Source organism: Lonchura striata, chromosome 12 (genome assembly GCF_046129695.1).
Source record: "Lonchura striata isolate bLonStr1 chromosome 12, bLonStr1.mat, whole genome shotgun sequence".
Classification (NCBI taxonomy): domain Eukaryota; kingdom Metazoa; phylum Chordata; class Aves; order Passeriformes; family Estrildidae; genus Lonchura; species Lonchura striata.
The window spans coordinates 9,398,211-9,426,044 of NC_134614.1; the positions used below are offsets into that span (position 1 = coordinate 9,398,211).

Consider the following 27,834-nt stretch of genomic DNA (forward strand, 5'->3'; position numbering starts at 1 on the left):
CGGCCGTGCACCCCCGAGCCTCCGGTGTTCCGCGGCTGCGGCGTCCCGCGGGGCCATGGCGGCGCTGGGCTCGGCGGCGCTACGGAGGGGCGGCGGCGCGGCCCCCCGGCTCCTCGCCGTGGCTGTGTCCTGCCCGAGCTGCCGGCACAAAGCCACCGGGGACGGTGGGCACGGGCAGCCCCGGGAGCTGCACCCGGCGGCCCCCGGCAGAGTCGGCGGCCAGCCCGCCCCGGCCGAGGGCGCCGACACCAAGACCTACCTGTGGGCCAGGTACCACGAGATGAAGAAGCTGGTCTACGGTAAGGGGCTGCCACGTCTGTCGGGGCCGGCCTTTCCCTTCTTTTCTTTTCCTCTCCTTTCTCCTCCATGCCGCCCCGCAGCCCTGGGGATGTGCCCGTGCTGTGCAGATGCCGGGTTAGGAGCCTTTCTCCCCGGCGATGCCATCCACATCTTCCATCGCCCGCGGCCCTCTGGGATGGTTTTATTTCACTGAAATCTGGTCCTGATCTTCCTCTCCCCATCATGGGCTTCCTTCTGTGCACATTCCCCGTCTGGACTCAGCGTCGCAGGACATGCAGGTTATGTGGGACTTTTCATGACTAGCCTCCTTACACGGTGGGCACTGTCACGGCACATGGTCTAAATGAAGGCTTGTTGCCTTTTTCTCCACTTTGCCGCTGGCTGCCCCGCGGGATCGCGCTTGGGCTTGGGCAAATAGATGGCGATGCTGAGTGAAGGGTGACGAGTCCGAGTCGCCACTGGCACAAGAGTGAGCCTGGACAGCGCTGATTCTGCAGCTCCTGGGACGGGTCCTGGTCCTGAGCTCAGTTTGTGTTCCACACGTTTCACACCTTTTGCTCATGAGCGCGTTATTGCTTCTCTGACCGAGAAGTTACCTGGCTCTGTCGGGTACTTTGAAATCTTGCCAAGCAACGAGAAATCTCAGACTGCTCACCAAGTGTCTCCGTGTGTAAGACAGGATTGTGGTTTTTTTGGCAGCAGCAGCCCTCCACTGTATTAAACTCTCCTAAAAATATCTTTAATGGCATGAGGGCAAGGAACTTTTTCCTGGTGGTTTCTTGAATTCTGTGAATGCTGAAGGTAAGCACTGTAGAGAGCTAGGAAGTGAGTTTGTGCCTGCTCTTACAGAACTCTCTGTTAACTTTTATTTACTTAACGCTTTGGATAAGGACTGCAGTCAGCCCTAGGCATCTGGAAGAACTTTCTCCCTGTTCTGAGATCGGCAAGGTCTTTTATTCCTTCCTCTCCCAGCTTCCAGTCCACTGGATTTGGCATCAAATCTTGAGTCCTTCATGATGCAGAAAATGTAAAGGAGTTGGCTGCTGAGCTATTAGGTGCTCAGCCTGCTGCATTCCAGGATGGGAGCTGCTTTTCCAGAGCTGTTGAAGGCAGTACAGGATGCTGACGGAGGACTGTGGCTTTGGTAATACACTCCAAGACTGAGTTGTAGTTTTAGCCCCACTGCTTGAAAGAAATTCCAATTTGCAATGCTTGTATTGCTGTTTGAACCTTGCTATCCTCAAAGGCATTATTTTCTTTTCCAAAATGGGATTGAAACCATAAATGCGAATGTGTGCTAACAGGCTGTGTCACGGTTTCTTGGCAGAATGCTTGGTTTGCTACGTGAGATTGTGAAGTTTGTGTTCACATAATAACTCTGTTGTGATGCAAGAGACACAGTTTTTTAATTGAGGTGGAGCAGTAATCACCAGGAGTGAATGCCAAATGAAGTCAGGTAAAGTAGCCCAAGTGTTACAGACCAGATTCTTCACAAACCTTCAGGTAGCCATCAGATGCATTGAATAAGGCCCTCGTTTGTTCAAAGAGTATCTCCCCAAGCTAAAATTTTAAGACTGTGTTGTTATTGAGATCTTGTCAGGAAGAGACAGAGTTGGTCCAAGTTGGTTTTAATTGTTGCTTTGATGATTAAACAGTTGTGCAGAATGTGGCATCAGTCTGTTCCTTTGTGCTTGGTTTCTAACTCTGGTGTGAAGGTGAATGTCTGTGCTGGATTTCTCAGTTTTGCCCAGCATTGTTTGGGCAGCCTCCTGTGGTGCCTCCTCCTTTCCCCTCTGAAACACCACCTTTGTGCAGTCCCTTGTCCTGTGTTGTCAGTTATTGCCACTGGTTTGGCGAGAGGTCTCTGCCAGGAGAATTCATTGTGTGTTTTCAGACCAGCCCTTAGCACCAGATCCATGGAGCACTGTTGCATTTCTGCGCCATAAATGCTGACTGAGTTGGACAGGGCAGGATGTGCAGGACGAGTTTCTGTGCAGTGAAGCTCAGTGGTGGTGCAGGTTTGGGGCTGGAGGAGAGGCACAAGTTCTCAACTTTGTATAAGCACATCTGTGCTGTGTCAGGCTGGAGTGGGGTGGTATAAGTGACAGCACAAAGTAGCTACATGGAGAGTGCCTCTAAAACTTCCTCTCACTGTTGACTCAAGAGAAACCATTCTCTTCATTATCCCCCCTGCCTATTGCAGCACTGACTCGTATGACCAAATTTCATTACCTGTAAAAATTTGAGGCTAAAAATTTGAGGCACTTACTGTGCTTTTTTTTTTGCTTCTGCCAAAAGGAAAACTACATTCACATTAGTCATAGGGATGGAGTTGAGCAAGACTTGCTGTTTTCTGATCTGATAAATGTCAGGGAAGGCTGATAAGCTCTCTCAGTAAGCTTCAAAGTCTTGCACTCTAGGAAACATCGGGACAGCCAAGCCAGCGATGCTTTGGCTATAAGCAAGTGTTTGTTTTTTCCTAGGTGTTCCAAATCTGTAAACAGTGCCTACACTAACTCAGCTGTCCTAGGGAACTGTACAATATCTGCAAACTTCTCACCTCTGCATGACAAGTTTGAGAATGGTTAAATGTGAGAACAGCCAGAACTGGAAGATGACCAGTTAAATAAACTTCTCAATTTTGCTTTCTTGGCTATAACCCATTTTTTTCTTGTGAAGAACTCTTGCAGCATTTTCCTAGTGCCATTGTATATTTTAAAAATGTAATTTTGGAATGAAACTATATTTTTAATATTGCTTTTAGTTAATGTAGATTTCATTGGCAGGAAATCCCAAAATATTTAGGCATAATGGCATAAATCCAAGGTCTTTTAAAATTAAATAGTCTTTAGATAATATTTTTCCTTTCCTACTCCATTGGTAGAAGGATCTGCTTTGGCTGTGGGAGTGCTTTGCAGGAAATGGCACAAAACAACACTTCAAGGGGATAAAGGGGTACTTGGAAGGGAGGAAAGCTGGCAGTTTATCTTTAGAAAGCAACTTAGTGTGAACAAGGGAAACTTTTTGATTCATGAAGAATGTGGAGGATGATGGCCATCTGCTTCTCTGGACCCTTCTTTTCCCTGCTTGTGCTGTGAAGAAATTAGTGCAGATATCTGCTGGGTTGAATTTCTGGGAGTACAAAGGGTGTGAGACTTACATGCGGGTGAGTTGCCTCGTTTGTGTATTACTCTTCACTGACACGCTGGCTCTGAGGCTGAGAGAACGGGAGCTTTCCTGCAGGATGCTGCTGGCACCCCGGGAGCTCAGAAAAGCAGGAGACGTGCTTGGCACCTCCTGCCCAGAGCGTTTTTCACACCACAAGGGGCCAGATGGTGTCTCTAGTGTCTGCTCTCAGTTAATTACGTGCTTTTGTTTCCATCTCTGCTCTCCTGTTGGGGATTGAGGGTTATTGCTTTCTAACAATGTGGGTTATTGCCTGGGAAGAGACACCTCTACTCTCATGGAGACAATCTGATTTAAGCAGCTGTCCAGGTTCTCACAGTGGGAAAATGAAGGAGATGTTGTGTGTTTACTTTGCATTTACACCCAGGTGTAAAAGATGCACAGATCAAGCACACTTTCTTGTGGTCTGCCTTTGCTGCTGAATTTCATCATGTGCCGAGGGCATGCAGGCATTTCCCTAAAATCTGTCAGAGCTGCAAACAGGAGCAAATTGTGCAAGCAGGCAGATTCCTGGGGCTGCATCCAGTGCAAGAGTGACTTTCCCCACACCGTTCTGCCATGTGCTCACGCTGCTTCTCCCTCATCAGACTTCCTGGGTGAAGTGCTGAGTAGGCAGTGACTAACTGATATTGTCTGCTTTCTAGTTAGGACCCAGACAGTAAGAGTAGGTGGCATTATTATTCTTTTTTAATAACCAAAACTGGTCTTCATTTTGTTTTGTGTGGTTGTTTTCTTTAATTTATATCTGTCCAGCAATTTGTTGTGGTGTCTTGGCAGAGGAAAAGCTATCGTTCTTGAAAAATGGCATCTTCATGAGCTTCTAGTGGGTGTCTGTTTGTTTTGATTTGACAATTGCCAGGAAATCTGAGACAAAGATCCCTGGCAGATTACGTGCAGAGCGTCAGCAGAGCAGCAGCGCCCAAGCCTGCAGCCCAGGACTTGATTAAGCACTAAGGGCTGGTAACCACCCAGGAGGATATCTTTGAAAAACATACAAGCAAAACACCACAAAAAAGCAAAGCAAACCCCCAAACAAACACAATTAAACCAAGCTCCTTGAAACCTGGTTTATAACCCTGAGGCATGTTTGGACTCTTGTATTGAAACTGATTTTGCGTGTGCTCCCAGGTTGTAGCTGGAACCTGCATGGAGATTGCATGAGTTTGAGGAGATGGAGACCTGCAGCTCTGTTGAGGAGGGTGCTGCAATAGGACATTTACACTGAAACAAACGTGCATCATGAATCTCTAGACTGAACCTCAGAGATTTCCTCCTTTCCAGAAGAGCAGTGACTTTGAAATTACTGTAAATTCAAGATGTAGGATGATGGGGTGGACAAAGCAAGCTGCAAGTTGTAAGTGATGTAGAATAGGAAACAACAAGGAGATGAGTGGTGCTTGGGGAAGTGAATGCAAGGTACACACTGTGTGTGAGCCAGTGGGTGTAAATCATTTTGGCTGGTGTGTGCATCCTTTTTCAGCCCTCTTAGGATGTAAGAGAGAATATGCTGTGTAAGTGAATGACAAAATGTGGGTAGGAGAAAATGACTTGGGTAAGAAGCTATCAGAGGACAGCAGAGAGGCTCTGTACCTTTGAGGCTGGCAGAGAGGAGCGTTGCTTCACTCACTGTGTCTAAATGTACTTCATAAATCATGCTGTGGCACAGTAACTGCTTATGCTTCTGATCACAGATATAATTTGCTTGGTGAAGCTCAGACTGCTCTCTCCTTGTTACAAAATCCTGCTGCTCCTTAGTGTTTCCTGATATTTTTGCAAAAGTTGTGGTTTGTATGTGTGGCTGAATCTAGAAGATTGTATTTTCTTCTGTGAAAAGAGAGGTGGGGTATTTTCTTCTGTGAAAAGAGAGGCAGTGGTATTTTATGATGCTCTCAGGCTGTCAAAATGTGTTGTCCTGGATATGCTAGCAAAAGGGAAGAGTTTCACCTCTCTGTAGGGACACCGTAGCAGCAAGTTGGGTGCATTTGTCATAAAAAGAAAAAAGTGCTTTAATAGAAGAGGAAAGCCCTGCAATTTTCCCCTGAGATGTGATTAAGGTTGTGTCATCATTTTCCTTGTGAGGAAGAAACATAACACCCAGCAAATCCCAGTGTAAGCTTAGACAAGTTGACTGGGGGTGAGGACAGGAAGTGGAACTCTGTTTATTTATGGTGCAAAGAGCATTTATGATGAAAGGATGAAAGCTGTGATCATCTGAATCCTATTTACATTTCCCATACTTAAAAATCTCAGTTGAAAATACTTGGATTGCATCCTCTCTCCTAAGCCTCTTCCAGGAACTTTGCCACCAGCAGAGCCCTTACAGAGAGCTTTTGTTCCTGGTGTGTAGCCAGTAAGTCAGCCCTCCTGCCTTTATACACTGCTTTATTTTCTAGTCATTCCTTGCCACATGGTCTGGTGAATTGTATTTGAAGGCCAAATGGAAGTCAGTTAGGAGAGAAGGATGGGTATGTTTTGTAACAGTGATTTTTTTTCCCCTCTGTGAAAGAAACATTTAGAAATATTTGAATCTATTTCTTTGATTACCTCTCTGAATTAGAGCTCACAAAAGAATTTCAGCCTTTTGCCTAAGTTCTGTTATAATTCAAGACAAAGTCTTTATTGGGAAGGGCTGGTATCTCTTTCTAATAATGTATTTTTTGTCCTACAATCAGATGGAACTTGGTTTTATAGCAAGGAAGCAGTAAAGAACCAGGACAGGGGTCCTTGTAAATGCCAAAAGTTAAGGTAGGAAAAGAAAAAATCCTACCCAGTGATGCTGAGTAGGATCTGGAAAATGCCTGCTCTTCTTCTATCATTCCAAGAGAAAATTACTCATCTTTGAGGAGGGAGGAAATATCTCCTTCCCCTCTGTACCCCAGTGTGGTTGTGACCAGGCAACCTACTACAAGAAACTATTTTAATTGCTCTTTCTTGCAAGGGACAGTTCTCATGGAGCGGGAAAGCTGTGGGAAGATCTGTTCCTGCCTCTCCCATTGCAGTGGAGGGAAAGCTCTCCTCTCTGGACTGGCTCTGGAGGGGATCTATGTACAGGTAGTTTAGCTGCTTGGTCACTTAACCCCATTTTCTCAGTGGTCTGGGGAGCAAAGTGTCATTCCCAAGCATCTTGAACAGTAACCCTGCTTTGCAGTGACAAACCACATGCAAGGACTGAGCTGGGCCCACAGCTGTTTATCAGAGGAAAGCAGATCACTTGTTGCTATCAGCTTTGCATGTTCCAGGAGCATAACTTAGTGTGGGGTATTTTTTACATGTAGGTGTTTGTACTTTGGTTTTTCCTGACAATTAATAAAAAAAAAATTAAAAGTCCTAATGGTGTTGGAGGATTTCTCTGTGAAGTTTTGTTGCCTCTGTGAGAAACAAAAAATGCCAAAAGACAAACCTCAAAATTTCCAATTTGGAGTAATCTAGACTTTTCCAAGAGCCTGTTTGCTTGTGCGAGTTCTAAGTGAGGAGTGTGTGTTTTTCGGGTGATTTATCACAGCTGCCTTTCACATTGAAGCCTGCAGAAACTGCAGCTGCTCTGAGATAGAAATTTGACACTTCAAAACCTCGGGTCTGCTTTGCTTCATGTAGGCCAGAGACCAGGGGGCATTGTTTTGCAGCTTCCTGACACAAAAGGTCAGTCTGACTGTGCAGATGGTTAGAGAGCATTATCTCCAGGTGCAGCCAGAGGTTTCACAGTGTGTTTTTTCACGGGGACATTATTTGAGCGAGTGAACAGCATCAGCCTTCCACAGCAGCTCTGTGCTCTTTGCTGCTGTGTGGCATTTCCAGCTGCTGTTAGGCCCAGAAAAAAAAGTCTAAACTTCAGTGATGCTCTCCGTTTCTCTAACCTCTCCCCTTTCCCTTCTTTTAGATCTCCTTCCACCAGGAGTCTGCAATCTCCTCAACCCCGCTGCCATCTATGCTAACAATGAGATCAGCCTGGGAGATGTGGAGATCTATGGCTTTGACTACGATTACACATTGGCACAGTATTCTAATTTACTACACTCCATGATTTTCAACACTGCCAGAGACATCCTAATAGAACAATTCAAGGTAATGAGGTGCTAAGAGTTTCCACTCAATTAAGCTTGCTGCTGTCTTTGCAATGCCCCAGACATGTTTGTGCAGGCGTTGTGCACACGTGTCAATTACTTGTTTTATTGAGATAAACTTAATATTTCACAATCTTTGATTGCAGAAATAATTTCCTTTGAGATTATTTAACATGATGTACATTCCTGAGGTTTTATAAATGTGGAGAGGGAGCCTTAATGTAAAAAAGCCCTGGTCAGCTGTACTCAAATATGGAAATAATGCCTACAGGATTGCTGGTAGGAGGTGCACATGGTGGCTAAACATAAATCATGGGCCAACACTGAAGCTATGCAGAACTTGGAATGTGCTGGTGGATGGGATGATGCCCTAGAGCATGTCCCAGAACAGACACCCTGTTTGCAATGGGTGACTGCTTATGCATTTTTTTTCTCATTTTTCTCATCATGCCTTTCTGAGGGGCTCTGCAGTGCCAGTCTTTGCCAAATATATGCAAAGATTACAAGAAGTGTTGTCACTGCCTCAGTAAATCTGATGCTTTTTCTCTACTGTCCCTTACATGAGAAAAACTAGTTTTGGGCATCCTTTGTCTTACTCCATTCATCCACTTTCTTTGCTGAAGGGGCAAAATTAGGCAGGACTAAACGAGCTCAACAGGTGAAGTGATTTTGTTGACTATCTGGTGCTTATGCTCTAATGATGTCGCTGTTTGTCTTCCCAGTATCCAGAAGGGCTTGGGAAGTATGACTACATTCCAGGGTTTGCCATACGTGGGCTTCACTATGATGTACAAAAGGTAAGCTGTACAAAGTTCACTCTCCTGGGCTTTGTCTTACACTGTTATGTTTTTAGTGGAAATACTTTATGTCATTGCTTGCAATAACATCTGTCACCAAATGACCAGTGAGCCTGTCTGGCTGGGCTTTTCACTGCTTGGGTTCTTCCCCAAGGAAAGATGCCTATTGTGCCAGCCTGGCCTCCAGCAGAATGGGACATTCTAGCAAAAGTCTCTGGTAAACAGCCTTGCTAATTTAAAAGTCAATTCATTCCACAGCCTAATTAATAGAAAACTGAGCTTGTTTATGTGATCATTTCTGTCTTTCAGGAAATTTAAACAACAAAACTCAATCCTGCATCTACAAGTACTTGCCAGGAGCAGAGGCATAATGTCTTACCCTAATAATAGAAATGACTTGTCAGGAGAATGCTTTGGGAAGCCTTCCCCACCCCCTCCCCGAATAATAGGACTGCCTGGAATAAGATCCAAGCTACTTGAGATGCATACTTCTTAAGAACCCAGGCAAGCAGAATGCAGGCATTAGCTTTAACCCTTCTCAGTGCTTTGGATTCCCTGAAAGCCTGATGCACAGTGATGTCATGCTGGCTGCTGCAGCCAGGCAGTGAGGTGGGAGCACAGCAGAGAAAGTTGTTTCACTGAAGCAGCTTTTTGGTATGTGGAGTTTGAGTGAATTCAGAGAAGCAGGCAGTGCAGGCTGGAATGTGTGTGCTGTCTTCCAGCAAGAGGGGGAAAAAGAGAATGAAGGAGAAAACTATCGAGATTTTCTGTCTTTTGTCCTAATTGTGGAGACAGTATAACAGCAGACCACTCATGCCTCTGGCCTTACAAAACAAGAAGTAGATCTGTGGGAAACTGCAGGTTCTTTCTCTGTTTAAATCTTTGGCTGCTATATCTGAGAAACACAGACGAGTGGCCTGGCCAAGCAAAGCACCCTTAGAGTGAGTGGAAAGTAGAGAGCTCTCTTTTTTGAGGACCAGAGTTTGCAAAAAGCACAGAAATCTGGGTTACGCCTGAGTACGACTTTCAGCATATTTGCCTGCACTCCTCACAGATCATTGGGAGGTTTCCCACAGTGTAACAAGAGGCACTGATATGGTATCCTGATGGAAGGAGTTCAATGCTGCAAGCTGCAGAGTGATGTGGGTTTAGTGTGAGGCTGCTTTCTGTGCCCAAAGACTTGTGTTACAGCTTCAGAATGTTGGATGGAGAAGGATGGCTCATGATTAGGGGAATCTGATAGTAAAAATGTAAAGAAAGCTCTCTTACCAGCCTGGTGTGCTCCTGAACATCTTTCCTTCAATATCTACTGGGGAGGGGAGAGCTCTTGTGTAAGGAAAATGACTGGGTGCTGCTGTGCTCTGAACTAAAACTTGCCCACTTAGTTCTGCTTAAGGTAAATGTGTGGGGAAACAGATCTGTGCACACAAAGCTCCTTTGGAATGTGTGTTTTCTTGAAGGGAGATAAGAATAGACTGTCTTGAGTCACAGAAATATTGTTGTCCCTGTTTTTCAACTGCATCCATGTAAACTGGGGTGTAACAGACTTTGGCTCATAATAAGTCACAGTATGAATAAGTGTGTCTAAAAGTAGTTGGAGAATAAGTGCTGTCTAAAGTGCATAGGTGTGGGATACTCATACTGAACTTTATTTTCTGCATGCCATTTGTGTGAAACATTGAATTTGAATGAGGTTTCAGTGTAAATTTTTACAATAACCCAGTTCTAACAGTAAATATCTATCCCTTGTCACAGAGTCTTCTCATGAAGATCGATGCTTTCCATTATGTCCAGCTGGGGACTGCGTATAGGTCTGTAAATTCTGAAAATCATTTTCTAAATGCATAAGCAAAAGTGGATTTCTACATCTCAGTATATGTTCATGGCTTATGTTGTTCTGCTTCTTTCCTGAGCAGAGCATAGTCTTGTCTGGCTCATCCTGTTTGCTCTTGCTTCAAGTGCTTACCTGGCATATTATTGCAGGGAGTTATTTTTTCCTCAAGCATTTCAAGCCAGGTGTGGGTGGGAAGACCTGGAGCTTTTTGTAATGGTTAATAGCACATCTGGTCACGTACACTGCATGGTGTTTTAGCTACAGCTACAGCATGGCTGGGTTAACACCTGAGAGCCAACAGCCAATAGGAAAGGGCTCCTCTCTATGTGGTTCACACGTGGACCTGTCTTTTCCAGGCAGGAGTGTGTCCCAACAGTGCTCTGCTGTGCCTTGGAGAGTGATCCAGGTGTGCAAATTGCATCTTCAAGTAACATAGGCATGCCAATAAAGTAATAATGCGTCAGAATCTGGGGTCACTTTAAGTTGCAGATTGTCCTATTTTTCCTTTATTTCTCCAAAAAGAGCTGGGTATGCTTTGGAATAAGTGGGTGAAACAGTGCAGAGCAAATTTTTCTCCTAAGAGTTGGGTGACTGGAGACTGAGAAAACACCTTGCTCCAAAGAGGATTTGGGTTGGTGTGTAAGAAGTAGTAATTTATAAATATCAATGGCAAATCTCCTGTAAATCTCCTGGAAATTATATTTCCTGAGTATGGAAGCTAATGTGTTTTTTTTCCTTGATCTCTGCCCTTTTGCTGTTAAGCTTCAGTTACAGTAAACACTCTAAGAATATTAAGAAGGGAGTTTCATGACCAGAGAGAATTGGCTTCTTTGAGTGCCAGCTTGGGGGGTGAGGGGATCAGGGGTTTGTACTGCTCTATATTTTACTTCAGCTTCATAAAGAGATTTTTAGTGAAAACACATTTAGTGAAAACACTTTTCTTTTCCCTAGTGTCCTTTTGTAACTATCTTTTTCTGTGTGTCCTTCTAAACTTTCCTTTGCCGGTGAGCACAACTGAGGCCACATTTAACTTCTTAGACACTGTGTCATAACTGAGTAGAAAAGGAGAAAGGGAAAGTTGCCGCCTGCTTGAGCAAAGAGTAATCAAAATTGTGCAAGAGGCAAAACCTGCAGCAGTCAGATAACCTGATGGTTTGAACTACACAGATCAGCCATACTCCTGTTTTTGGTGTTTTTGAGAAAAACAACTTTCTCTGTTGAATGGTCTTAATCAAGATCTTGTTCTGTTTAGGAAAACTGAATAAGAAGGAAACCCTGTTTTCAGGAAGCCCTTTTCCTATACCTTTTTATTTAAGGTGATGTATCTCATGGGAGCAACATTTCCAAACCAAGTTAGCTACCCAGTGTTGCCCAAGTCAGGTCACAGGGCTGATTTGGGGGGGCAGTCCTGTCAGCAAATTGACAGCAGACAGAGAGAAGCCTCTGGCTGGACTCTGCTGGAATGTGGATAAAGCCCCTCAATTAACTTGTAAAAGCAAACAAGGTATCTGAAGAATGTCTTGGGAAAGATTTTATGTGAATCTTTAGAGCTGTTAGGCTCTCTGCCTGTCTCTTTTGAGCAGGAGGAATTTTTGAGTTTTAGGAAAGAGCCTGTTTGCCCCGTCCTGTTTTTCTCTACTGTTTGTAGCACTGCACAGACTGGTGATTATTGACAAACTGCGTTGTTCTGTGTCTAGAGGGCTCAAACCGGTGCCTGATGAAGAGGTGATCGAACTCTATGGTGGTACACAGCACATCCCCCTGTACCAGATGAGTGACTTCTATGGCAAGGTATTGTAAGCCCTTGGCTTTTGGGATGCAGCAGCAGCAGCTCTTTGAACAGCTTGGAAAACCGAGGGGATTGTATGCACACGTAAATGACTGCAGCCTCCCTTGGAAAGACTTGGTCCCCAGTGAGCTGCAGTGTGTGTTTTTGTTCTAGTGGGAATACGCCCCAGAGGTTAGTTAGCAGTTTAGCATCTGAAAGACATCTGCAAAGCATTTTTAAATATCAAGGGCTATTGGCCTGGAGCTGAATGGCTTTGAAGCCTGATAGGGAGATGTTTCCAGCTTGTTCCTTGGCCAAATCTAGCTCCCAAGCTGCCCTGGCAGCCTGCAGTGCTGGTGTTTGCAGTGAGCTGTTGGGGAGGAGGTCTGCATGTGTAGCAGTACTAGGGTGCTTGCAATGCCTTTCTCTCTTTGGTTTTGAGTAGGGTTTTTTTCCCCGTTCATGTTAAGGATCTCATTCCACACTCCTTCAGAACTGCTCTGGGGATGTTATTTATAGTCCATGAGTATAGGGAGTAGTAAAATACTGACCTCCTGTCTGTAGGAGCTGTAAAAATCCTTTGGTTGCCTGAACCTAGAGGAAGTTAGGAGAGATTTTTCTTCCTTGAGTGCCTCATGTGGCATAGTGGCCAAGTGGGACCGTTCACATCCCTTCTCCCAGAGCTGCTTTGTTTCTTGCCTTAGTTCCGGTGCCTTAGGGGAAGCTGGAAGAAGGGCACACTTCCTCTGGTTATACCCCTGTGAGTCTGCTCTGTGAAGTCTCCAGCAAGGTCACTTCTTGATTTTTCTCTTTCTCTCTTGGGAACAATTAATCTGAGTGGTTGCTTTCTGGATAAGTATATACTCTGTTTATAGCTCAGTGATGTTTCCAGCTTTGAAATAGGACATTTTTGTTTAGAATTTGATCTGTCTGTAAACTGCCCTTGATTGGCTTCCTCCTGTGGAACTCTCCTCAGTCCTGCCAAACTTGAGATGATTTCATCTTTCTTTTTAAATAATTGTAAACATGAAACCTGCTTCAAGTTGTGGCCTTCTGTAGGACAAGGTACTTTATGCTGAGGTGCCTTTCTGTGCTTTGTATGTACCAGGTGCTTTCTTCTTTACTGTAGTTAGTATTGAAAAATTTGGCCACAGAAGTAGAGATATCAGCTTAGTCTTTGTGAAGAGGTGAATCTTCTCTCCTATTAATGTAATAGACTCCATGAACTAACAGGTGGATCCCAAATAGAACAGAAGTATTTAAAATTATTAACATTTGCATTCAGCAATGTCTGCTCAGCCTGTGCTACTAAGTGGGGCATATTTTCCCACATTAGTGAGACAGATGAAAGAAGGGTCAAGATGACTTCTGGTGTGAACAGGTGCAGTGAACTGGTGAGTAGTGAGCTTTTAGCAGTGGTCTTTTATTTGTTCTCCTCAGTCTGCCATGCTGATGTTGCTGTATGAGCAACAGGAAGGTTGCTAACAGGCAACAAGAGAAGTGGGACTGATATGGCTGAAGTGTGCAAATATTCTCCCTTAAGGGTTTTCCTGGTTCTCTGTTAGCAGGAGTGTGTGGACAGCTGCCAGCATCCCAACACCTGCAGTAGGTAGGCACAGATCTTTCCCAAGATTCAACAGCTGGTGTGGCTTTACATGTGATGGCCTGTAATGAAGGTGGAGATCTCAAGAGTGTTGTAGAAAAAGCACATGTAACATTCTGAAAGCACAGTCCAATTTTTGGCTTGACTCCTGTCACTGTCTTCTGCCTAAGGAAGTCAAGGCCATTAAAGGGAATTGGGAGAGATTGGACTTGCCCTGTAGAAAAATGACACAAGGCACAAAAATGAAATCAGAGTTGACAAGGTAAATCTTTGCTGTTAACACTGAACATTTAACTGTCTCCGCTGTACTTCAGGTATTGAGAGGTAGGACAGGTCATTGCTCTGCTAAATCCCATACCTAGTTATTTCAGTAGGATTTGCTTGTCTTTGTCCCTCTTGCTTCTTTCCCCAAATCTCTGAACAGGAAAAAAAGATGAAGGCTGTTTACAGAAATTTTTGGTTTTGCTATGGGAGAAATATTCCCTTAGCAACCAGATATCAAAATGGACAGAAGTGTTGGAAGGAGTCAGTGAGTATCCTAAGCAGCACCACCATGTGTGGTATGTGGCCCTTTGTGTTGTCTTCTGCTGTAGGTGAAGATGTCCTGTGCTGAGTGGATGGAAATTGTATAATCCTCAGCACACCAACATAGCTTTTGATTGCAGCATTTTTTAGTAATACACCTCAAGCAAAATGCTGTTTGTTATTGCTTTGCCCTTTTGACCCCAATTTGTATTGCCTTTAGACAGGGCTGGTCTCTGCCAGCCTTACCCAGCCAGACTAAATGGGAGATGTTCTCTTGTACATCCTGGCATGACAGGACCACACATTTGTCATTAGGCAGCAGGGGTCCCATCAGCTTCCACCATCTGTACCTTCTGTGGTTTTCTGGATGCTGCTTTCATCTCTGTCTTTCACACAGCTCTAATAAATGCTTTCTGAAGTGGCCCAGTACTATTCTAGTGTTGTAACTTCATGCCTATCAGTCCTGGATTGCTCAAAGCTCATGCACAGACATGATGGAACTGGATTGCCAGGGCACTGCTGGTGACTGCTGGTCTGTGTGCTTCCCAAATTACTTTCCATTTTCAGGATCTTAGTAATTGTCCCCATTCTGGTCTGGAACTTTATCAATGGAAAATGAAAAAATTGATCCCAGCTTCATCTTGCAAAGCAGACTCGCTGCAGTCCTCTGCACGGGTGGTACCTACAGAATAAACAAAGTTTGTTTTACTGGAAAGCCTCTCTGGGGCCAAAGTTGGCTCTTGGCCTGCTGATAGTTTGTGATTGATAGGCAATAACGACAGCAAATGTGTGTGAGAGCTGCAGCTCTGCCTATTAGGGACAAGGGGAGTTATTCCTTGGTCAGGATGTAATTGTCCATTTCCACTTGTCTGCTGGTTCTTTTTCCTCTGGGTTTCTGTAGTGACAGACAGGCATTGACCAATGGCTTATTGAAGTGATTCTTACACTGCCTTGTGAAATCTCACTGGAATGTGGTTTGAGCAGTTTTGGTGCCCTGTGTCCGATGTCACAGCCTGGTTAAGATGAGCAATGTGGCATCTTCAGGAAGGCCCTTGGCTGCTGCTGTAGCAGAGCATTGTTGTTGTGTCTGTTGGCACCTCTATTAATGCCAAGAGTCCAGGTGGGAAGCAGAGGTTGAAATAAAAATACTTGGGACCAACTCCCTCCTTCCTCCATCTTCACTGTGTGGTATTAATGATGCTTGGTTTGTGTAATGATCTATGTGAAGGAGACACCTCTCTTTCTTCAAGGTTGATGTTTTGGCTGAGAAGAGAGGATTGCTTGCTGAGTGACTGGGATTTCCCACACTAGTGTTTTTGTTAGTCTGGAACATATTTCAGATGATGCTGATAATATGAGTTTGTTTGTTGGCTTTACTGTTTTTCCCCCAGTATTTTTGGTTTAATGTCTCCCTTTTGTTTTTTGCTTTCCAGGGTCCATCACTTAAGCAGTTTATGGACATTTTTTCTCTTCCTGAAATGACACTGCTGTCTTCAGTCATTGATTACTTCATCACTCATGGCATTGAGTTTGACCAGGTGCATCTCTACAAAGACATATCTGTAAGTGAAATGTCAACTGCCCCACAACTCACACCACATCAGAGCTGTGAGCCCTGCAGCGCCCAGACCCAAGGGGTTTGCAGTGACCAGCCTGATATGACAGCTCTGTTGTCCCTTTAGATCAAAGCATTACCAGGGAATATTCAAAGCTGTGTTTTCAGAACCTGTTTGGGTTTTGTCTGTACTACAGGGCTGGTGTTTTTGGTGTATCTCATGTAGGAGTGCCTAGGCTGCTTAGGCTGAAGGTCTTTCCATGGGAAATACGTCTCAAAGCTTGTATAAATGTTTTCTATAATTGTTTTCCTTAGTATCTCATTTTTCAAAGAGTTCTGGTCTAGCTGTGTACCAAACAGTTTACTTTATACAATGATTGTTGTAAAACACCTCTCCTGGCTTGCTCTGGGGATCCTGTACCCCTTGCAGCTGCAGAGTAGTCTGATTCTTTGGGTGACTGTAGCTTTCATGTGTCATTTATTCCAAGGTGTTAAGTGGCACTTGAAAGGGCTGTGTGGGATTATCAGCTTTTTTGGGACTGTTTGACTTCTCAGTTAATGCTGTAGACAAGAGTAAGTGCTTGAGATTGCTTCTCTGGGTGACTTATGCTGACAAGGCAACACATTTTCCTTATTTCACTCCTTTTTCCCTAGAGAAGGGTTGGTGTGTGTGTGTGTGTATGTGGAGAAGGGTACCTTGTGGGAATTTAGGTTCACCCACTGGCTGTTCAGCTGTGGGAGGGAAATGGGGCTCCAAGGGGGAATGGGGCTCCATGTCTGTGCTGCTGCCCTGTGATAAGGATCCACCTGTCAGCTGTGTGTCCTGACCTTCTGTTGGCGCTTGATAGGAGCGCGCCAGCTCATTTTCCACAGGACCTTAACATATGTCAGGGGTGTTGGGTGTTGGTTTTTCCCTTGGGATGGGGAAAATGTGAAGAGGGGATACAGCTGACTCCTGAGGCCTTTTGTCAAGAGTATCTTCTGAACCTTGCTCTGAGATCAAATGGATGTGTTCCTAATTGAAATCTGGAGGGCAGGGGGATGGTTGCCACAGCTGATACGTGTCCAGTGCAGGGCAACTGGTGTGGTCCAGCCCTCAGACTCTGGAGTGCTAATCCTGGCTTTGTCCTTTTGGTGGAGAATGTGGTCATTCATCCCTGAGGAACAATTGAATTAGGCAAAGAAGAGAGCTATAGCAGAAAATCTGTGGCAATGCCTGAAATCTATATTGAAACTAGAGACCATCACATGCTCTCACCAGGAGAGTTCTTGCTTTTTTCCTGTACAATGAGGATAAACAAACATTTTTGCAAAACTTATCCCTTTGCAGTACCCAAGTTCAAGTGCAAATAAATGTTTTGTGAACACGAACACAGAGGTCCTTCTGTGCCTGCAGAGGACTTGCATAGCCCAACTGTTAGGGCAGCCCTGGCTTAGCCTGACACTGCTGTAACTCTGGGTGGTACTGCTGATGCAGCCTGTGTGCTTGGGAGCAGGTTAAGTGCTACAGGCACTGAGTCAAAAGGACAGACCCTGGGCTATGGTAAAGTCTGAAGCTGACATGTAATTAAAGTAATCCAGTCACACCAGTTTGGTCACTTTATATTTGAGTCTAAGAATGTACAGTTTACCCTGCTTCCCCTTGGAGGCATTTTTGGGGCCCTATTTGACACCTACCAAGGCTCTAAGATTTTACCTGCAGAAACATTTTCATTTTCCTTTGTTTCTAACTTCTTCTTTTGTTTTTTGGAGGGCAGGAATTTAGGGAAAGAGCACACTGACATTTTTCTTCTCTGCAAAGGTAGTTTTGACACAAGTGCAAAGTTCTGCTTGCTTTTAGTGACAGTGCTGGTTAAGAGAAAGCTGTTTCTTGTTACAGCTCCTGCCCACCATTCTGATTCCTTCCAATAAGGCAATGAGATGTGACTTCTGCCTTTTTGCCCTTCAAATCCACATGGTGGAAGGAAGCTCCTAAAGCTCCATTTTGAAGTGGTTATGCCTCCACCTTCATCATCCCCTTTAAGTTGTAAATTGTGGTTCTCTCCAGCTATGAAGAAAAAAATTTGGGGGGTCATGAGGAGGTTTCCCCAGCACTGCCATGAGACCAGTTGACCTTGTGGCATGTGTCACTGTAGTGATGTCAATGGTGAGTGTGGGACTCAGTCTGAAAGGGCAGATCCTGAAGGGGCACACACAGTGTAACAGGAACTTTAGGGTCCTGGGGAAAGGCAGCAATTGTTTACCTGTGTAAATTGTCAGGGATGAAAATTGATGCTGTTCAAACAAGCATTTGCATGTGCAAACACTGCAAACTGTGTTGCTGCTCTGGAAATGGTTTTGTGGGTCTGGCATATCTTGCTGGATGGAGACTTGTGCAGAATCTCAGTTGGGTGTGTCTAAAAATGTGCTGTATCTTGGCTTCTGGCCTGGAAAATAGAGGATATTTGGATGCCCTTGACAGCATCTGTTTTAACTTGCTTCCCTCCCAGCTGTGTTTTGTGCCACCCTCCTAGTGGGAGCTTCTGCTCTGCCTGTGCACACTGATCACCCAAGGCTAGGAGCTGTGGCCCTCCTTGGCTTGTGGGATCACAGATGCTCTCCTCTCTTGCTGTTCACCCCATTCACACTCCTGTCCTTTGGGTCACACTTGGCAGAGCTTCCACAGGCACAGGAGGGAGAAAAGCCTCCTGGTGTCTGAGACAGTACAATGTTGGGACGGTAAATGGTTTTGGAGTGGCACAGTCTTTATTGCCTTGGAACCAATGGGGTAACATGTGCTTGTTTCCAAGAGCAGGAAGGAATTTGTGCTTCCACAGATAAGTTTTGAGGCTTTCCCTCTTACACTGCATCAGCTGAACCAGCCACCCTGTTCTTCTTTAGGCATCTTGGTGAGCCTTGCTGGGCCTGCTCTGCTGCTTTGCAGTGATGGAGCTTTTGTTCATTCAGCAAGGAGGGGATGTATCATTACTGCCTTGGTCCTCAGTGCTGGCAATAGGTTTGCATGCTGGAAAACAGGAATGCCATGTTGTAAAACTGAAACATTTTCCCCCCTGCTCTTTTCTTTAGGATGCAATTAGAGATGTTCACGTGAAAGGAGTGATGTACAAATGGATTGAAAAAGATATGGGTGAGTTAAATAGAGCTCTGGTGCCAAATTCACTTGTCAATTCCTCAGTTTTTCTCTTTAGGTAGGACTGATGGGGATGAGGAAGGCCACTTTGTCACCATGGTGGTTCATTGCCTGCCTGAGGTGGATCTAACTCTGACCTTTTGCATCTTTAGTGGTATAGGGGCTAGGTTTGGTTTATAGAAATGTGGTCATGACTTATGCCCAAGTGTTCTGATTGATGTTGTGTGCTTCCTTCTGATACAGAGCGGTATATTCTGCACGGGGATGAAATTTATGCCGTGCTAAACCGCCTGGTGAACCACAAGAAGAAACTGTTCCTCATCACAAACAGTCCCTTTAGCTTTGTGTGAGTACCATTATTGCTCATCAGTGGGCCACCATGGCTCAGTAAGAGCTGTGCAGGGCACTCCCTGGAATTTGTATGGGACAGGGGTTTGTGGCAGTAGTCATGGAACTCTCTGGGAACTGTTTGTGGTGAATGTTGCACCCACAGCATTGCTCTCACTTTTTGAAGAGGTTACAAGGCTGTGGCTGGTCACAACATTACCGAACTGACACTTTCTATTGCCTCTAGCAGTGTTTGCTGTATCACAGACTTCCAGCAGTGCAGGAGAAAGTGTGTGACAGCTTGAAACCAAGCACAACATCAATACTTGATACAGTGGGGCAGCCTTGGGGGATTCACAAATCTGTTTTCTTCTGTTACTGAAATAGGAGTGAATTTGGGGCATACTGTTGTAAAGGTGCAGTGGTGGGTGAAAAAAGAGTACTGGATCTGTTAATTTTTCTGTTTCTTTGGCCTTAGGGACAAAGGAATGAAACACATGGTTGGCAAGAACTGGCGAGACTTATTCGACATGGTCATTGTGCAAGCGGACAAGCCCAACTTCTTCACTGACCGGCGCAAGTACGTGTGCAGGGCATCCTGCCGGGGGCTTGGGCCCTCCCTGCAGGGAACTGCTCCTCTGGCCTGCCAAAAGCAGTGGCTTGCTAAGCATAGTCTAGCTCCAGGAGGTATTCAGCCTTCCAGTGTTCTCTCAGATACTCTCTGAGGATTGACCAGTCTGGAAATTAGTGGATAGAATGTGTAGAGCCAAGCAGAAAACATGTTTCTAAAACTGGCATGAGAGATGACCATTTCTTGTCCTGAGAATATGACAAATTTTTTCCTTTTCCTCTTCCCCACAGCAAGTATCTGTGTGGTTTGTTTTTTGAGGTTTCTTGGGGTTTTGTTTGTATTGGATACATGTTTGGGAGCTGGCAGTTCTGCGTTTTTATGTGGCAGCTGGGTTTTGTGGTCAGTTAGGAGCTGCCAATAGGCTGCTGTCCTTATTTTGCTCTTTGGCTTCTTTGCTTTGGGTATTATGTCTATTAGGGAATTGGTCTCTTCTTTCCTTTTTGTGTCTTTTCCTCCCCCGCTACTCAGACTGTTGGCATATGCTGGAGTAAACCTATGGAATGGCTTTATAAGCTGTGCTGGCCTGGTAAAGGCTTTTCATGGGGTTGCAGATGAAGTGCTTTACAAGCACAGCTTGGAGCTATGATGATCTGACCCTCTTGGAAGTAAAATCTGCATCTGCCTGGTGCCTTAGATCCACTCATGGAGTGGAGAATGTCATGGCAAGCCCTCAGGAAAAAACAGGAGACAGCTCAGTTCACCTGGTGAACTCAGCATGGGGATTGCTTTCCATTTTCTCTGCAGACTTGCTTTATTCTATTAGGACGTTCCATGGTCTCTGTTGGGCTGGGACATAGCCTGGTTGAAAGAGCACACAAAGTGTTTCATGGTAAAGCCTTCTTGGTCTTGGCATTTCAGAAGGAGTCATAATGGTTATTTTCTTCCTCTCTGTATGTGAAAGCAAGAAGAATTGTTAGGGATTTTGACATGAAATGGTTACAGTTAATGGAAGCATTTTGGAAAGGTATTTCCCTTTCATACTTTCTCTTCCCCTGAGAAAATAGTGCAGAAGGCCCAGAAGGTCACTTAGAACTTATATAGAGCTTTTATTTTAAGTTGTTACATAGGTAAACAAGTTTTGTGATTCAAATGTTCTGGTTGCTGGGTAACAATCACCAAAAATCAAAAGAAGTTGACATCTCCCCTTGTTTTTTCCCAGACCTTTTCGAAAACTGGATGATAAAGGCTCACTGCAGTGGGACAAAATAAACCAGCTGGAGAAGGGAAAGATCTACAAAGAGGTAAAGTGAATGGGTGCAAGCAGGAGTCTGAAATGGTGGGGACCTGTAACACGCCTGCAGTTTTGGAAATCACTGGACAAACAGGACAATCTGCTTGGTCAGAGTGAGGGGAAATGATGGGTTCTGCTGTAGGACACATGTTCATGGTTGGTGTTTGGAAAGTAGAACACAGAAGTCCTTGAAAAGAGCATCTGTGTAGGTAGAGGGTGTTTGTAAGAAGACACGCTCTGGGCTGTGCTGACTGTGCCCTCTGTCCCCAGGAGCTCTTGCTGGCCTGGTAGGACACTGTCCCCCAGAATGCTTCCAGCATGGGCTTGGCACTAGGGATGGAAGGACAGAGACAAGTGGGAAAAGGCAGAGCAGGGCCAGGTAATTTAAGGTGTGGGGTACTTGCTTTTCTGCTCAAGGGAACCTGTGCTGAGTTACCTCTGCCAGGCTGGGTTTTCCCTGCTGCTGCCCTGTTTGTGTGAGATGGGATGGTAAGGAAGCATACCCTGGATGTGTGGGAGGGACCAGTGAATGTCCCCATGTACAATGAAGCCTTCACCCTGGGAGCTCTGCTCTGACATTGTCCAGCATGGCCAGTTGTGCACTTTTCCCTCAGCTCTTCTGATTGTCCTGCTCCTGGAGGGGCTCCCAAGTGTGGTAGTTGGGGCTAAAAAGGCACAGCTCTCTGAAACCTGTTGTGCATGCAAAGATCTTCCACACCTCACTCCAAATTGTTCTCCATAAGTCTTGAAAAGGTGGACTTGTGTAGAGTAAAGAAATAAGGAATAAAGAAGCAAAGGTGATCAAACAGGGTGCAAAGCATCAAAGAGAGTACCAAGCCTGGCTCCTGCTTCTCCCCTTCTGGAAGGACCATCATGTCTAAAGATGAGCTGCAGCTCTGGTGAACTTGCTGCCCTGGGTGTTGTTCTTGCAGCTGGTCTGTCCCCTGAGACAAGTTGCCTCTGGCTTTAGGACAGTTTGTTCTTGGTTATTCGAGCTGTCCAATCCCACGGGAAGAAACTGTTAGTGAGATTTCAGTCAATTAGCTGGGACCTGACCCGTTGTAGCAGAGTAGGTCATGTCCTTGAGTAGTGCTGTTGGGAAACCTCTGTTTGGTGGGTCTGCCAAAGTGCTGGGCTGGTGTCCCATCTTCTGCCAAGAGCTTGGAGCTGGGAACATGCAAGCAGAGCTCATTCCCAGTGGCTTAACAGCTCCCTCAGGAGAAAAGGCACACCTCACTCATGGAGTTCATTGCTGCATTAAATCCTGCCCTTGACCCACCTACATCTTTTGGCCACAGGTTGTTCACCCAAGTGCACTGAGAAAGGGAAAATGTGAGGGAGGAAGGTAGGCTGGGTAGGACTTTGGAAGAACTTCTCTCTAGTTCTCACTGTCATGTTTATCTGATTGCCTTTAAGTTGTTGCCTAGCTGTGGTTCTTAGGTTGTGACAGAATGTGTATCCTGGTTGTAGCCCACCCTCTTTCCAGGATTTTTGGTTTTTTTGAGTGTCATAATATGCTTCTTTCTGCCAAGTGTTACTGGCCATGGACCTTGCTGTGCTGGGGATGTTGCCAGAGGCTTCTGAGCTGTTCCTGTCCCCTGAAGCAGGGCTGGATGGTAGTTTTTTCCTGTGGGCATCCCATGAATGGCACCTCAGGGATTGGTGTTTTTCCCTAGGGACTGGGAAGTTGAAGTGATGCCCTCTAGCCCCTCTGTTCCACAATGTGGTGTTTTCTGTATGTGCCAAGTTTGTACTCCCTTCCATCTCCAGATCTGTGATCCTGGGGGAAAGGAGGGCAGGACATGGAGGTCTCAGAACAGGTCTGTGGCTCCATGGAGCTCCAAGCACAAATTTCCTGGCTGTCAGGTCCATTGCTGCTTGAGGTAACTGGAGCACAGCAAGAGGACTCTTCTCCTTCAAAGGCTGTACTCCATTTCCTTCTCTGCCAGTGGCTTCCTGGGCAGTCCTCATGTGAACAGCAGCAACGTTGTGTCTGAAAAGTGCAGAGGCTGCCCAGTCCTGTTTCTGTGCTGTTAAGTAAGTCTGCTCAGCTCCAGGGATGCTGCAGGAACAGAAGGCCCAGCACCCTGGTCCTGGGCAGCCTTAGCTGTGCATTCAGCAGCTGCCAGGGGCTGCCCTGTGTTTGGGGGCTTTCTGGCCAGGCTGGGGGTCATGGTTTGGGGTGCTGGGTCTCTCCTGGCTGGAGTCTGGCCAGAGGGATTGCTGCTAAGTGGCTCACAGGTTTGCACTCACTGCTTGTGCTGGTCTGCTGGTATTGATGGGGACATTTCCTTTCCTAGTGGGTTTTGTTTTCATGCCTTATGTGGAAAACTTGTGTGGAGATGGAAGGGTAGTCCCTGAAGTGCCTTCTGTGCATGTGTGGACATTTGGAAAGCTTTGAAAGCTGCTTGGTGCTGTGCTTTAGCTGGTGCTTTGAGGTTTGGTTTGTTTTATTCAGCTGTGAATTTGTGTAGGCTGCCTGGCTCTTTGGCTTGGTTAAACAATTCCTGTGGACACATGGGTGTTGTTAACCTTTGGGGTTGGGATGGTGGTCAGGGATGTAGAGCAGCTCCTGACTCCAAAAGCCTTGCCTGGCAGTGCTCACCTTCCCTCTGCTGCCCCCTGTGATGTGAAATCATTATCACCTGAGACCAACAACTTTTAAACTCAGAACCTCTGGGGTTCTTTCTGCCCATCCTCAGAGTTTTCTAATTTAGGTGTCTCTTAGCCTCTAAACTGCCTCCTTTTGTTGCCTTCTTAGACATGATGTCTTCTTGAGTTGCTGTGCCTTAGACCACAGAACTTCCCCTCAATTCCCTGTTTGCAGAAACTCTTTGGAAGAGTTTTTGCCTTTTTCTCTAGCCTTAAAAGCTGAGGGATGTATGGGGATTGTCACATGGGAAGAAAGTGAAGTGAGGTGGGGAAGGATAGAAACCCTCTGGGTGTAGATGGTGGGGCAGAGAGCAGGTTGACATCGATGAGAGTGCTCACACCTGCATGTGCCAAGGTGGCCTGTGCCCACGTTTCACTCTGTGCTCCTGTCACTTGCAGGGTAACCTCTTTGATTTCCTGAGGCTGACAGGCTGGCGTGGATCCAAAGTGCTCTACTTTGGTGACCATCTGTACAGTGACCTTGCGGTGAGTGAAATGTCTCTGCTCTCCAGTGAGGTGGGAGCAATCCCACATGGCTGCTGTGGCTGGAGATAAGGCAGGACCTGCTCTGAGTGTTCAGCGCTGTGCTGGGTGTCCCCCCCACAGGACACACAGGCTTCCCCACTCCTGTCAGACAGAGGCAAGCACTGAAGAAAAGGCTGCTCAAGTACTTTCTGTGGGTAAAGTGAATTTGAGAGCAGTTTCTATTGATCCCACCTTTTTAGGTGCTCCATGCAACTGATCCTAGTGACCAGGAGATGGTTGGCATGGGCCATGGATGTCTGTCCCCTGAGAATGCAAAATGGGAACAAACCCACTCTTCTAGGAACCAGGGTTGTGTTTGGCTTTCAGTCTTTATGTTGAATTCTTGGTTGTTTTTTCACCCTGACCTCCAGGACCTCATGCTGCGTCATGGCTGGAGGACTGGAGCCATCGTTCCTGAACTGGAGACGGAGATCCGGATCATAAACACGGAGCAGTACATGCACTCCCTGACCTGGCAGCAGGCTTTGACAGGGCTGCTGGAGAGAATGCAGGTAAACAGCTCCTGGCTGAGCAGGACAGAGTCTATGCAGCCTTCTGAGTCTGGATTTTGGGTTTAGCATGGGGATCAGGGGATATACCATCTTGCCTGCATCTCAAAAATATCTTGTCCTCCTCCTAGTGCAGTGGGCTTTGGGTTTGTGAGTTACAGTGGAAATTGCAGGGAGCTGAGGTATGGTCTTGGGGGACTGATGGATGTGATGCTGTCTTTGCAGATGTATCAGGATGCAGAGTCAAAGCAAGTTTTGCTGGAGTGGATGAAGGAACGGCAGGAGATCAGGTGAGCGTTTTCCCCCCCTCACTTGTGAGGTCTCTTAGGGGCTCCCAGGCCCTGTTTTGTAACCTGCTTTGGGGAATGCTGCTGGACTCTGGTCCTGCCTCTGGGTGGGGGCCATGCAGCAGTGCAGTCCTGCAGCTTGGGAGGTTGGACTGATTTGAAGGCAGTGTGGGAAAGGGGAGTGCTGGGAGGGGTTGGTGGGCTGCCTGCTACTGCAGTTCCCACAGCTCCTGACGCTGCCCATAATGGGTGGAGTAAAAGTACACTGGATATTCATCAGTCTCACTGCACAGGGACTGGTCTGCGCCAGAGCCTCGGGAGGGTGTACTTGGGGTGATCCCCAAATGTCCAGAGAGTGGAGTGGCCCAGGGCTAAGGGAGTGGGAAGAATCTGTGACCACAGGTTTAGCTACAGAACACCATCTCTGTCTCCTCAGGTCTCTGACGAAGAACCTGTTCAACCCCCAGTTTGGAAGCATCTTCCGCACCTTCCACAACCCCACGTACTTCTCCCGCCGGCTGGTGCGGTTCTCTGATATCTACATGGCTTCCATCAGCTGCCTGCTCAACTACGACGTGAATTTCACCTTCTACCCCCGGCGCACCCCTCTGCAGCACGAGGCTCCGCTCTGGATGGATCAGCTCTGCACAGGCTGCATGAAAACCCCCTTCCTGGAGGAGATGGTGCACATCCGGTGAAGGGCAGGTATTGCAGGCAGCAGCAGCACGGCCGGGGCCGGAGCGGGGCCGGCCACTCGGCCGGCAGCACCTCTGTCTACCACTAAAGGGCGTTTGACACTTGCGTATGTGTGTAGGTGGTGTGTTTATTTTCTCCCTTCACTGGCTCCATCCCTTTCCCTGAAGTGCAGTGCAGGCTGGACAGAGGATGGGTGCTTGTGCAGGGAGTCCTCTCTAGGAGTAGGTGAGATGGAGGGGCCAATGCTGGTGGTGGGACCCTGTCCCTCCCTGCTCTGTGCCCACACAAGTGGCTCAGGTATGGAGCTCCATGACTCCAGTGCTTGGTGACAACAACCCATGGGAGGTGTGACTAGATGTGTCAGGTCTGCTGCCCCCATAGCCTGGGACTGCAGCATGAGTGATTCTGCAGATGGACAGGGAGGGTCAGGGCTGCCAGCTGGACAACCACTCAAGCCCAGCAGTGAGTGCATCACCGGACAAAGCAGCAGCAGCAATACCTGTCCAGCAGCCCTCAGCCCCATCCTGCTCCCTACCAGACTGGTCTGTGCAGCTGGGGACCTTGTTAGGTCACTGGGCAGGATGTGCAAGCCTTGGGTGTGGGAGTAGGTCACAGGGTCTCAGAGTTACTGTCTGGGGACATGGCTGCTTTTTGAGAAAGCTAAGGCTGTACACTGTTGGTATTTTTGGGTTAGGTGCCATGTGACATCACTACTTTGGCAATTGATGTGGTGTGGTCTGCTGTGGGGTGCAGAGGGATGTGTTCAGCCCTCCAGGGAAGGTGCAGGGCTGGCAGCAGAGGTGGTGACTGTCCATCGGTTTGCTGAGATGTGGCCTAAGGTGGCTGGAGGGGCAGGTGAGGATGTTTGGGGAGGGGTGTGAAGTGCTGTGGGGAGCAGGGCCAGACAAAGCCCTGTGGTGCCTCCTCAGCAGGAGGAAGAGCAGAGAGATGCTGATGCCAGAGTCCATAGGAAGAGACAAAGGAGGCCCAGGAAGGTGAGAGCTGATATGAGGTGCAGAAAGGTGGGCTCTGCACCTGGCTCAGGACCTTGCTGGTCCTGTCCAGGCTTCAGATTGTCCCAGGGCCATGCAGGATGTTGGGGAGGGGTAGAGGGCAGGTGAGGTGGAAAGGAGGTGTAGGGAATTTGTGCCACTCTGATACTGGTTGGCCCCAAGAGCCAGGAGCTCATGCCCTCATTGTTGGTGTGTGGGAAGTGATGGCTATAGGATGAAGGGGTGGCAATACTGATTGTCTTGGTCCTCCTTCTCTTCCCTCACTGCTGCACCATTAACAGATGGCAACAAGTGTGACAGTGCCAGCTTGCTCACGGGCAGTCAGTGTTGAGGGGACAGGGAGGAGAGAGGGGACAGAGAAAGGAAGGCCTGGCACTGAGCAGGCACAGAGGAAGTGAAGAGTTACTGCAGTGGGTAAGGGCTGTGGGTTTGGAGGGAGCTGGGTACCAGGGGTGTATGAGCACTGGGCTGTGGTGATGGCTCCAAGAGGAACCAGGGCACTGTGGAGGACCCTGTGCCAGGACCTGTGGCTCAGAGAAAGGTGCTGTGTGTGTCAGCAACCCTCAGCGAGTCTCACACAAATACACACACACACACAACACACACACAGTCTTCTCCCACCTGTTCCTCCCCCGTGCTGTGCCAGGCTGGCCTGTCAGTCTGTCACTTGTGTCACTGCCTTGTCTTTGTGCCATGTGCCAGCCTGTCACACACTTTCAAGATGCCTTGTGCTCAACTCAGTGGCTTGGACAATCTGTTAACGTGGCTGTTCTAATCAAACACCTGTAGCAGGTGCATGTTCACTTGTCTTTGTGCTGTGTGTAGTGTGTAGCTCAATAAATGTCTGCAGCACGTGTAACTAACTGACTAACCGCTCCCTGCGCTCCGCGGGGCTCCTCTGCCTGCCCTGGGGCAGGACCACGGGCAGCCTGGGCTGAAGAGCGAGGCTGAGGGGTTCAGCGCGGAGCCGTCGGTGCCCGTACAGCGGTGGTGCAGGCAGGGGCACCCGGGAAGGGTGTGTGGGGTGGTGACTGCCGAGCCTCGTACCTGGCCGTGGGGCAGTGTGCGGGCACAGGAGCGAGGCCCGGCGCGCCCCGGGGGATGCCGCGGGCCGTACGTCCCTGGGAGCGGCCGAACTGGGCTCTGGCTGCTGCGGGCTTGGGCAAGCACCACCTCGTACGGGGCCATAACGGGGGGCTGGAGC

The 27,834-nt window shown here is 47.1% G+C and overlaps 1 protein-coding gene across 1 annotated transcript; it reads left to right on the forward strand.

Annotated features, from left to right (window-relative positions):
- On the forward strand, window positions 1–27,489 carry NT5DC2 (5'-nucleotidase domain containing 2). The gene is made up of 14 exons (XM_021533770.3): window positions 1–299; window positions 7,364–7,548; window positions 8,270–8,344; window positions 10,100–10,155; window positions 11,876–11,969; window positions 15,508–15,636; window positions 18,696–18,756; window positions 19,003–19,105; window positions 19,565–19,666; window positions 20,877–20,958; window positions 24,000–24,086; window positions 24,497–24,637; window positions 24,860–24,924; window positions 25,358–27,489. Exons 1-14 carry the CDS (start codon window positions 56–58, stop codon window positions 25,617–25,619), a joined length of 1,686 nt encoding a protein of 561 aa, XP_021389445.1. The 5' UTR covers window positions 1–55; the 3' UTR covers window positions 25,620–27,489.
- Window positions 27,490–27,834: the final 345 nt, after the last annotated feature.

Coding starts and splice junctions, on each gene's coding strand:
- NT5DC2 (XM_021533770.3), top strand. CDS start 56: ATGGCGGCGCTGGGCTCGGCGGCGCTACGGAGGGGCGGCGGCGCGGCC. Junction 7,549..8,269: donor TCCTAATAGAACAATTCAAG/GTAATGAGGTGC, acceptor TTGTCTTCCCAG/TATCCAGAAGGGCTTGGGAA. Junction 11,970..15,507: donor TGAGTGACTTCTATGGCAAG/GTATTGTAAGCC, acceptor TTTGCTTTCCAG/GGTCCATCACTTAAGCAGTT.